This window comes from Oncorhynchus gorbuscha, linkage group LG11 (assembly GCF_021184085.1).
Source record: "Oncorhynchus gorbuscha isolate QuinsamMale2020 ecotype Even-year linkage group LG11, OgorEven_v1.0, whole genome shotgun sequence".
NCBI lineage: Eukaryota > Metazoa > Chordata > Actinopteri > Salmoniformes > Salmonidae > Oncorhynchus > Oncorhynchus gorbuscha.
In genome coordinates this window covers 65,171,663-65,183,914 of record NC_060183.1, presented here as the reverse complement: position 1 = coordinate 65,183,914, position 12,252 = coordinate 65,171,663, and the positions used below count along the sequence as shown (strand labels likewise).

Here is a 12,252-nt window from a genome sequence, read left to right as displayed (position 1 = left end):
TCCATCTGGACCTTTGCCACCTAGGACTTTTCTGTGACAGAACCTCAAATGGTATTTGCGTACTCTATCTACAACCTGTTTAGGTTGGGTTGTCTGGTTTTAGTGAAGGGTGAAATATCAATCTGTGTCTGTTTCTTCCATCAGTTCAACAACTCAAACACTGGTTTGTTCACAATCCACACCGGCAAAGATGACATCAGGCTGATTCACAAAGTGGACTCATGGAATGGCCTGACCAAGGTGAGGTCACACAGCCATGTGCCTTCACCTTTACAGATGGGGCTGAGGGGCTGTTAGAAAAAGCATGGAGGAAAACTGATTTGGGCCTCTTGTAGAAGGACTCCATGGAAATCAATGGCAACTGTTATGGAGTGGACTATCCCTGCTAAATAATTAAATTAATCCAAAGTAATAAAGTTTGACTGCAGTGAAATCCTGAATAATTTCCTGCTCTAGGAAGAGCGCTCAATCGATGATAACACTCAGTCTCTCGCTTTCTCTAGTTGACCAATTGGAAGACTCCTCAGTGTAACATGATCAATGGTACAGCAGGACAAATGTGGCCTCCCTTCATGACAAAAGAATCTACACTGCCTTTCTACAGTCCTGACGCCTGCAGGTACACACACACACACACACACACATATAACATATATATATATATATCTATCTCTATCTCAGCAAAAAAAGAAACAACCCCGTCTTTCAAAGATAATTCATAAAAATCAAAATAACTTCACAGATCTTCATTGTAAAGGGTTTAAACACTTTCCCATGCTTGTTCAATGAACCATAAACAATGAACATGCACCTGTGGAACGGTCGTTAAGACACTAACAGCTTACAGACGCTAGGCAATTATGTTCACAGTTAGGCCTCTTTAGTGTCCTAAGTTTTCATTTCTACTGACTCTGAAAAACACCAAAAGAAAGATGCCCAGGGTCCCTGCTCATCTGTGTGAACGTGCCTTAGGCATGCTGCAAGAAGGCATGAGTACTGCAGATGTGGCCAGGGCAATAAATTGCAGTCTCTGTACCGTGAGACACCTAAGACAGTGCTACAGGGAGACACGATGGACAGCTGTGTAATATGTGTAACACCTGCACAGGATCGGTACATTCAAACATCACACCTGCGGGACAGGTACAGGATGGCAACAACTGCCCAAGTTAAACCAGGAAGGCACAATCCTTCCATCAGTGCTCAGACTGTCCGCAATAAGCTGAGAGAGGCTGGACCGAGGGCTTGTAGGCCTGTTGTAAGGCAGGTCCTCACCAGACATCAGCGGCAATGTTGCCTATGAGCACAAACCCACCGTCACTGGACCAGACAGGACTGGCAAAAAGTGCTCTTCGCTGTCGCGGTTTTGTCTCACCAGGGGTGATGGTCGGATCCGCGTTTATCGTCAAAGGAATGAGCGTTCCACTGATGCCTGTACTCTGGAGCGGTATCGATTTGGAGGTGGAGGGTCAATCATTCTCTGCGGCGGTGTCACAGCATCATCATCGGACTGAGCTTGTTGTCATTGCAGGCAATCTCAACGCTGTGCGTTACAGGGAAGACATCCTCCTCCCTCATGTGGTACCCTTCCTGCAGGTTCATCCTGACATGACCCTCCAGCATGACAATGCCACCACACACAGAACGAGCAGTATGGCTGTGTTCTGCCATGGCCAGCGAAGAGCCCGGATCTCAATACCCTTGAGCATGTCTGGGACCTGTTGGATCGGAGGTTGAGGACTAGGGCCATTCCTCCCAGGAATTTTCTGGAACTTGCAGGTGCCTTGATGGAAGAGTGGGGTAACATCTCACAGCAAGAACTGACAAATTTGGTGCAGTCCGTGAGGAGAGTCACTGCAGTACTTAATGCATCTTGTGGCCACACCAGATACTGCCTGTTACTTTTGATTTTGACCCCCCCCCCCTTTGTTCAGGGACACATTATTCCATTTCTGTTAGTCACATGTCTGTGGAACTTGTTCAGATTGTATGTTGAGTCTTATGTTCATACAAATATTTACACAAATATTTACACATGTTAAGTTTGCTGAAAATAAGCACAGTTGACAGTGAAAAGACGTATGTTTTTTGCTGAGTTTATATATACAGTATCTCTCTCTCCTCTCTCTCTCTCTAAAGATCTTTGGAGATGGTGTACCAGCGTGAGGGGATAATGGAGGGGATTCCTCTGTATCGTTACGTGGCTCCGAAGACTCTGTTCGCTAATGGCTCAGACTACGCTCCCAACGAGGGATTCTGTCCCTGCAGACAGTCTGGCCTCCTCAACGTCAGCAGCTGCAGATCCAGTCAGTGCACACACGAGCGCGCGCACACCCGGACGCATGCACATGATTTGTTAGGGCTGCAGGTAGCCTAGCGGTTAGCGTGTTGGTCCATTAACCAAAAGGTCGCTGGTTCGAATACCCGAGCTGCCAAGGTCAAATCTGTCTTTGAGAAAAGCACTAACCTGAATTTATTTCAGGGGTGTATGGCTGTAAAAACCCATTTCCCTGCACCTATTTAATTTTTTTCAAACACACAAGATACAGGCACACCTCATGGGTGACGGTTATTATCTTTTAAATCATGACCCAGATACCTTGTCTGATAAACAGACTAGTGGAGGAGGTATGGCAAACGCACACAGAGGTGCCATGTTGCTGTGTAAACAGATGGAGAAGCACTTTGTGATGAAACATAATGCTGTCTCATGCCTCTATGTTCCTAATCTAGCACCCCATAGAACATGCATCAATGTAACATATACACTTGGGGCTGAATTGTAGCTTGAGAAATGCCCACATACTGTATAACCATTTTTTGTATAAATTATGCATTGACGCAGAGGTGAGATTTGAACAAAAGTTCAAATTCAGGAATCAACCGCTTGTCTCCCAAATACTTCTTACATAGGATATTAATAGTATTAATATTGTTTTCTAGACTCCCCAGTGTTTATCTCCCATCCGCACTTCTACAATGCTGACCCTGTCCTGCTGGACTACGTACAGGGACTTCAGCCTACTGAGGACCAACATGGACTCTTCATAGACATCCACCCTGTGAGTAATATTTGTGTATGTTTATTTGTGTGAGTACCAGTCAAAAGTTAGGCCACACTCATTCCAGGGTTTTTCTTTATTTTATTATTTTCTATGTTGTGGACTAATAGTGAAGACATCAAAACTATGAAATAATTACTTGGAAGCATGTAGGAACCAAAAAAAGTGTTAAACAAATCTATATATATTTGAGGATCTTCAAAGTAGCCACTTTGCCTTGATGACAGCTTTGCACGCTATTGGCATTCTCACAACCAGCTTCATGAGGTAGTCACCTAGAATGCATTTAAATTAACAGGTGTGCCTAGTATTGTACATTTCTTTACTTCTTGATATGTTTGAGCCAATCAGTTGTGTTGTGACGTGACAAGTTGGGGTGGTATACAGAAGGATAGCCCTATTTGGTAAAATACCAAGTCCATATTATGGCACGAACAGCTGAAATAAGCAAAGAGAAATTACAGTCCATTACTTTAAGACATGAAGGTCAGTCAATCCGGAAAGCTTCAAGTGCAGTCGCAAAAACTATCAAGCGCTATGATGAGGAAAGGAAGACAGGAAAGGAAGACTCAGAGTTACCTCTGCTGCAGAGGATAAGTTCATTAGTTACCAGTCCCTGAAATTGCAGCCCAAATAAATGCTTCAGAGTTCAAGTAAAAGACACAACTCAACATCAACTGTTTAGAGGAGACTGTGAATTGGACCTTCATGGTCGAATTGCTGCAAAGAAAATGCTACTAAAGGACACCAATAAGAAGACTTGCTTGGGCAAAGAAACGCGCAATGGACATTAGACCGTTGGAATTCTGTCTTTTGGTCTGAGATTAGAGTTTTTGTTCCAACCCCCATATCTTAGAGACGTAGAGTTGGTGAACTGATCATCTCTGCATGTGTATTACCCATCGTGAACCATGGAGGATTAGGTGTGGGAGTGCTTAGCTGGTGACACTGGTTTATTTAGAATTCAAGGCACACTTAACCAGCATGGCTACCACAGCATTCTGCAGAGATATGCCATCCCATCTGGTTTGCGCTTAGTGGGAATATAATTTGTTTTTCAATAGGACAACGACCCAACACACCTCCAGGCTCTGTAAGGGCTATTTGACCAAGGAGCTTCATGGAGTGCTGCATCAGATGACCTGGCCTCCCGACCTCAACCCAATTGAGATGGTTTGGGATGAGTTGGACCGCAGAGTGAAGGAAAAGCAGCCAACAAGTGCTCAGTATATGTGGGAACTCCTTCAAGACTATTGGAAAAGCATTCCAGGAGAAGCTGGTTGAGAGAATGCCAAGAGTGTGCAAAACTGTCAAGGCAAAGAGTAGCCACTTTGAAGAATCTCAAATATAAAATATTTTGATTTGTTTAACACATGATTCGATGTGTTCATAGTTGATGTCTTCACTACTACAATGTAGAAAATAGTACAATTAAAAAGCCCTTGAAAGAGTTGGTGTCCAAGCTTTCGACTGGTACTGTGTGTGTATATATAGTGAATTTGGAAATTATTCAGACCCCTTGACTTTTTCCACGTTTTGTTACGTTGCAGCCTCTTTCAAAAATGTATCAAATGTTCCCCTCAATCTACACACAATACCACATAATAACAAAGAAATTTAAAAAAACAACAACCTGGAATGAACACATTTACATAAGTATTCAGACCCTTTACTCTGTACTTTGATGGACCTTTGGGAGCGACAACAGCCATGAGTCTTCTTGGGTATGACCCTGCATGCTTAGCACAACTGTATTTTGGGGGTTTCTCAGATTTCTCTGCAGATCCTGTCTAGCTCTGTCAGGTTGGATGGGGAGCATCACTGCACAGCTATTTTCAGGTGTCTTCAGTGATTCTCTGGCTGGGCCACTATTCAGATACTTGTCCCCATAGCCACTCCTGTGTTGGCTGTGTGCTTCGGGTTGTTGTCCTGTTTGAAGGTGAACCTTCACCCCAGTCTGATGTCCTGAGTGCCCTGGAGCAGGTTTTCATCAAGGATCTCTGTACTTTGTTCATTCATCTTTCCCTTGATCCTGACTAGTCTCTCAGTCCTTGCTGCTGAAAAACATCCCCACAGCATGATGCTGCCACCACCATGTCTCACCATAGGGATGGTACCATGTTTCCTCCAGATGTGACGCTTGCATTGTTTTTCATGGTCTGGGTCCTTTAGGTCCATTTTCTCAAACTCCAAGCAGGTTATCATGTGCCTTTTTTACTGAGGAGTGGCTTCCGTCTGGCCACTCTACCATGAAGGCCTGATTGGTGGAGTGCTGCAGAGATGGTTGTCCTTCTGGAAGGTTCTCTCATCTCCACAGAGAAGCTCTGTTGCTGACCAAGGCCCTTCTCCCCCTGAATGCTCAGTTTGACCGGTCGGCCAGCTCTAGGAAGAGTCTTGGTGTTTCCAAACTTCCAATTAAGTTTTACATTTAAAAAAAAAAAAGATTTAATTAGGCAAGTCCGTTAAGAACAAATTATTGTTTACAATGATGGCCTACCTCGGCCAAACCCTAACCTGGACGACCCTGGGAAAATTGTGTGGTACTCCCAATACTCTGTATCACTGTTTATGATACAGCCTGGAATTTAACGGTCTGTACTGACGCCTCTAACACTGAGATGCAGTACCTTAGTCCGCTGCACCTCTTGGGAGCCCATGATGGAGGCCACTGTGTTCTTGGGGACCTTCAATGCTGCATAAAAAAAAAATTCTCCCACAATCCTGACTTGGAGCTCTACGGACAGTTCCTTTGACCTCATGGCTTGGTTTTTGCTCTGACATGCACTGTCAACTGTCGGACCTTATATAGACAGGTGTGTGCCTTTCCAAATCATGACCAATCAATTCACCGCAGGTGAACTCTAATCAAGTAGAAACATCTCAAGGATGATCAGTGGAAACAGGATGCACCTGAGCTCAATTTGAGTCTCATAGCAAAGGATTTGAATAAGGTATTTGTTTTCTATAAACCTATTTTCGCTTTGTCACTGTGTGGGGTAATGTGTGTAGATTGAGCTTTTTTTTCTTTAATCCATTTTAGAACAATGCTGTAACCTAACAAAGTGGAAAAAGTCAAGTGGTCTGAATACTTTCTGACTGCACTGTACATCTCTATAATGGGGCACAAATGTTTCAGGCTGCCTGGAAGCGCCCTGCCTGTCAGGCATAAGTAGCCTTGTTGATTGACATTTTTATTTGACCTTTTTGACACGAAGTGGCAACTGTAGCAAAGAAACTATCCGTTTTGAAACCTGTGTGAAAATTTGAGCACATCTGTTAACTCCAGTCATTAATACGGTAAAGGTCTGTCGATGCTTCCAAAACTTTGTTTTTTCATCTTATCATTAGAAGTAGTGTCATGGTCAAAAACATACCTATGAACCATGAACTATGGTATGTACAGAACATACATTTACCCAGTATCTCGGTTTGCCCAGTATGTCATTATCTATATTTATCTGGTAGAAACTGGTATTGCCTACAACTCCAACTTTATATCACCCAGAGAGGCAGTAAAAGTGATGCCACTTCGTCCTTAACACAATTTCGATAACACATCTAATCTGACAGCTGTAGGGCTGTATGGCATGTCAAGCATGCATACATACTGTCCTAGTGGCGATCACCTAACCCATAAAATCAGAGAGCGCTTGGCCTTAACAGTTTCTTACAATTATCTGTCCCCTGGACTGGGGGAAATTGGTCTTAGACGTTAATTTTCAGAGACATTCACATGAAGACTCAGTCCTGAGTCAGGAAGACGTTTGTATCCACTCTCACTGTTTGCTGCAAACCATAGAGATGATCTTGTTCAGCTGTAATCACAGAAAGCTTGTTTTAAAAGACACTTGTGGGAGATGCTAACACACAGGGGTAGACTAGATTCAGCCGCTGGCTGTTTTTATTGGAGGGAGAGGATGATCAGGAGGCCGGAACATAATTATTTGTACACTGTAAATTGACCACAACTAAGCCCCTAAAGAGTTTTGTATTTGAAAATACAATCAGTTCATACCTTAATTTATATTGAGACGCCCCCATGTAGGTCTTTTTTTAATTTGTGGGAGTAATTGGAAAATATTTTCTAAATTAAACATTTTTAGTCCAATTCCTTTTACCAAGTCTGTTGCTCACCCCTGAGCTAATGGATGTGAGAGCGGATATCTTTAAAAAAAGATTAAATTTTCCAGCTCCTGTGCCAAGTTGTCTGTACTGTATGTGAACTCTGACCTGTACAGTCAGAGGAGGAGTTGGAATTGGTTTGAAGCTAATAAGACCTTGCTGTAAAACTTTAACAACATGAGTTGGTCTGTCGGACTGTAAGGGTGAAAACCGTTAGTGACCAGGGTAGCTGGGGTCCTGAGAGGGCTTTGCTGTGGCAGCGGTGTGTAAATGTCATATCTAGATGGCAGCTCTGTCCTCCTTTGCAGTCTTCACTAGGCTTTGTATTGTGGTCACACACAGGTTTTGGTGATTTAACGAAGTGTCTGACTGTACCAAACTCCCTCCGATATTAGCAGCCAAAAGTCTAGTCCATGTACTCTGGGCACCCAGAACCAAAACATGCATGTTGATGGTAGTCTTTCGAGTCTTCACCTCCCATCTCCTTGCTTCATTCTCAGCCATATTAGAGAAGGTCTAAGTCCCCTCTTTCAGACTACCTTCTCCAATGTGTTTTAAGGAGCTAAGGAGAGAGGATGTGTGGAATTGCAGAAAGATTAAGTGACAAACAGCCTATGCCATTGTGACCTATAGTGTTAAGCTAATTATAATTGCAGTATTGATTATTATTTTGATATGGGTATGAATGTTATGATACTGGTGGTATGGTACCACTAAAACGGATTAAGTAAGCTAAGATGTGAGGGTATTGGTGTGACTGGTGCGTTTGGCTGTCCTGTACGGTTTGTCAATACCATATAACAATATTGGTACAATTTTATGTGGCTACAGGTGATGCGATGTGGCTACAGATAAGGCCATGTGTGCCTGAGCTGCTAGTATTTTGACCCTTTATTTGACCCAATAGATGTGGAGCAATGGTATATAGTGGGATAAGATTAGCTTATTGCGGTCTAAGAACCACACTTGTTTTAGGTAACGCTCTCACCCACACCCATTCTAAAGGCATGGTAGACACACAGATTGCTATAAGCCTTTCCCAGAAATGGGTTAATTGACCAGTCTTGGTGTAGCAGTAAGGGGGAACAACCAGAGCAGGGCTTGTACCAGTGACGTTTTGGATCTAGGGCTGTTAAGTTAATCTCAACACCACACCAGCAGCCATGAGTCATTACTGCAGTAAAATTCTATATGACTTGAGTCATCTCCTTTTACGCACTCCGGACATGCCTTAGTAGTAGCCTACCCAACCTGCTAACAATCATCAGGTTGCTAATGGCCTGGTACTCCGGGCTCTATTTAAACAATATGGCACGAGGGGGTGTGATATATGGCCAATATACCATGGCTAAGGGCTGTTCTTATGCACAACGCAGCACAGAGAGCCTGAATACAGCCCTTAGCTGTTGTATATTGGTCATATACCACAAACCCCTGAGGTGCCTTATTGCTATTATAAACTGGTTACCAACGTAATCAGAACAGTAAAAATAAATGTCCCATCAAACACTTATCGAAACTGTGTTTTTTTAAACTCACCTCACTGTGATTGATCCATTTGATGAAAGAAGTTCAACGATAGGTTGAAACTGAGTGGACATGGTCGTTGCGGATGTTGTGTCAAAGTTTAACACAACAAAATGGACAGTGCTTTCTAAGGTGATTAATTCAAAACACCCATATGCATATTTAATGCTTGTACATAAGCATAGGCTTATGAGTCCAAGCCCGATTTATTAAAACATTTGAATGATTGTGCCATTATACAATACAAAGCCAACCACATTATACACATGGCAGAAAAACATAAATCAGTATTTTTGTAATATTTTTGGTACATAATTGGTCTAACCGAAGTTAAACAAATTCGGGTTTAGCCTATGAGTGAATTTGTTTTAGATTTTGAATAGCCTAATAATAGGGCTTTTTTTCCATAAATAGGACTGACACATTAACTTCAGCTATAGAATATCTCACTCCTGTTTCCTTCTACACTCCTTAATGCCTTTCTCCACTGTGCAGAGAGGGGCTGTCAACAGTTTAATTAAATATGTTTGTTGTGAAAACATGTTACTATTGGTGTTCCTGAACAAATTTAACTTAGTTTCCCAAATGAAGTACTGGGTAGTTTGGGTGGAATATCACCTGTGGCACAGCGACATTACCAGAGTAGCCTACCCAACGTGAGGGTAGTTTGGGTGGAATATCACCTGTGGCACAGCGACATTACCAGAGTAGCCTACCCAACGTGAGGGTAGTTTGGGTGGAATATCACCTGTGGCACAGCGACATTACCAGAGTAGCCTACCCAACGTGAGGGTAGTTTGGGTGGAATATCACCTGTGGCACAGCGACATTACCAGAGTAGCCTACCCAACGTGAGGGTAGTTTGGGTGGAATATCACCTGTGGCACAGCGACATTACCAGAGTAGCCTACCCAACGTGAGGGTAGTTTGGGTGGAATATCACCTGTGGCACAGTGACATTACCAGAGTAGCCTACCAAACATGAGTGGAAAACGGGAGCGTGGCCTCCAGTCGCTATTCCAGTGCACACGGATGTCTTTTTTGTCTTGCCCATTTGATAATGGCCATTTGAAATCCGAACTAAAGATTAGATTAAGTTGAGGGTAGTCTGATGGGTGAAAATACGATCACTTGTTGAGAGCAGTGTGTGCAGCCTGTGGAAAGGAACTGAGCACAAACTTTCTCAAATCATCAATAGCCTATAGTGCTTCATGCTGCCCATTATGCCTTTTTGATTTCTAAGGCATTTGAAGTTTTGTATAATTTTCAACTAAAGTTGTCAAAATGCAATCTAGCGTGTGACCCTTTTTAACATGGGCACTTAATGTGGGGAATGGGAAATCTTTATATTATTCAGCTAAGTTCAATTTTATATTCTTCTTACTATAAAATAATGGCATGGGACTTAAGCATATCTTGTCTGCTAAATGAACAAGCCTATGGCATGGCTCATAGCCTACTGTATTTGGCTAACTCCTATTCAGTTCCTCTGAAATACATTTTATTCATATCACTTTCTTTAGACCTGCTTAATAAAAAGCATGATCTTGTGCACATCCAGTAGAGGTGTAGAGGTGCTGACTTAAGGTGAGTAAGCGATAAAAACAAAGTTGCAAATGAACTCCCAGTAATTTCTTGGGTAGCCAATAAATGACTGATTTAATATATATGGAGTGTGCCACTCTCTTTAGACCTGGAGTTTATTGTAATGGTGTATTTAAAATGTATTAATTTTTTAACCTTTTATTTAACTAGGCAAGTCAGTTGAGAACAAATTCTTATTTTCAATGACTGCCTAGGAACAGTTGGCTAACTGCCTGTTCAGGGGCAGAATGACAGATTTGTGCCTTGTCAGCTCTGGGATTTGAACTTGCAACCTTTCGGTTACTAGTCCAACGCTCTAACCACTAGGCTACCCTGCCACCCCGTATATTTAAACGATTTTAGACTTTTTTTTTTAAATGGAGATGTTCCATAGGTGTGCATCAGAGGCATTTATGATGCTTGTATGAGTGAAGCATGGTGATGCTAAACATGTGTATGTTCATTTAACGGTCAATTACCGTGAGACCAGCATAACAATGGTTATTGTTTGCATAACAATAACCAGCTGGTAAAATGTCATGACTGCCACAGCCCTATCCAGAGAGAGTGCAGTGGTGCACAATCTGTGCCATTAACTCTGTCCTCTTGGTATCTTTAATAGAGGATGTGGAAGTTTACTTTCACACAGGTAGGCTTCTTTAGTCAATGAAGTGAAGACATGACTTTCATAACTGCTGCTGTAACAATTGGCAGGCAGTGGTATCAGACTGGGACAGTTGAGCCCTGCAGAGATCAAGGAGGGAGAGCGGAGGAAGGATCCCCGACGTGGGATTAACCATCTGGGGTTAGGTCCCAGCATGAGTCCTTGCGGTCCCAAAGGTCCATCCAGCTCTCCTAGAACTGTTTCCTAGCCAGAACTGTCTGAACAGAACCAGATCAGAATAGTAGAACTCTATCCTCAAATGAGCCAAGTGTTTCTCTCTCTGTCTAGGAACGGTTGTGTTAGTGTGTTTGTGGAATACGCGTGTGTGCAGGGGGAAGGATGTATGACTGAGTGAGTGCATGGCACTCACACTACCCCACATACTGTACAGTACCTAACCAGCTCTGGGTCTGGTCTTGTTTGCATCTGGCTGTTTTCTCAACAGTCCTGTGGACAAACAGAGCTGGGGTTTTTACTGAATGAAGATGGGCCTGAAGAACAGCGTTGGAACTGTTAGAATGAAGTAATCTACCATATTTGCATGTAACTTCAAGGAGTAGACACAGATTAAGCCTATTTCTGGATTTTTAAAAAATGGAAAGGATATTTTAAGCATGCTGTTTAGTCCAGGACTAGGTTCAATCTGTCTGGCAAACTGTCCCCAACAGCCTCTACGCAGAGTCATGAGCTTGCAAGCCCCCCCCCCTAATTTTGTTTCTCGCTAACGGAATTTGAAACGTTAAGATAATATTGACAACTTGTATGAACGGAGTTGCTGATCTGTCAGGTATTGATGTTTCAGATGGGGTGAAAAACAACTCTCATGGCTTGTGACAGTATGCACTGTCTGCTTGGGCAGCTAATACTTTCACCTCAAGTGAAGTCCCTAACGATCTGCGATGATACTGATGTGCCTCTTAATAACAATGGTTGTTTCTCAAACCTTTGTGTTGGGATGCACATGAATCATTTCAAATGCACTTCACACAATAAATCAACACCAGCTAGTGTTTCTAGCTAGGACCCCATCTTTAGCTGCCTTTGAAGCTAAGCAGGGTTGGTCTTTGTCAGTCCCTGCATAGTAGGATAGATGTTGCTGGAAATGGTGTTGTAGGGTCAGTAGGAGGCACTCTGTTCTCTGGTTTAAAAATAAATGTTAATATCCAAATGCCCCAGGACAGTGATTGGGGACATTGCCCTGTGTAGGGTGCCATCTTTCGGCTGGGACGTTAAACTGGTGTCCTGACTCTGGTCACTAAAGATCCCATGTTACTTATCATAAGAGTAGGGGTG

At 42.8% G+C, this 12,252-nt stretch overlaps 1 protein-coding gene across 3 annotated transcripts in view; it reads left to right on the top strand.

The window, feature by feature from the left end:
* scarb1 (scavenger receptor class B, member 1) overlaps positions 1–12,252 on the top strand; it is a 39,329-nt gene that overhangs the window by 17,551 nt on the left and 9,526 nt on the right. For all 3 annotated transcript variants that reach the window (XM_046370491.1, XM_046370492.1, XM_046370490.1), the window contains exons 5-8: positions 145–240; positions 504–619; positions 2,140–2,306; positions 2,944–3,062. In XM_046370491.1, the coding sequence (XP_046226447.1) occupies positions 145–240; positions 504–619; positions 2,140–2,306; positions 2,944–3,062 (498 nt within the window). The remainder of the gene's footprint in view (positions 1–144; positions 241–503; positions 620–2,139; positions 2,307–2,943; positions 3,063–12,252) is intronic.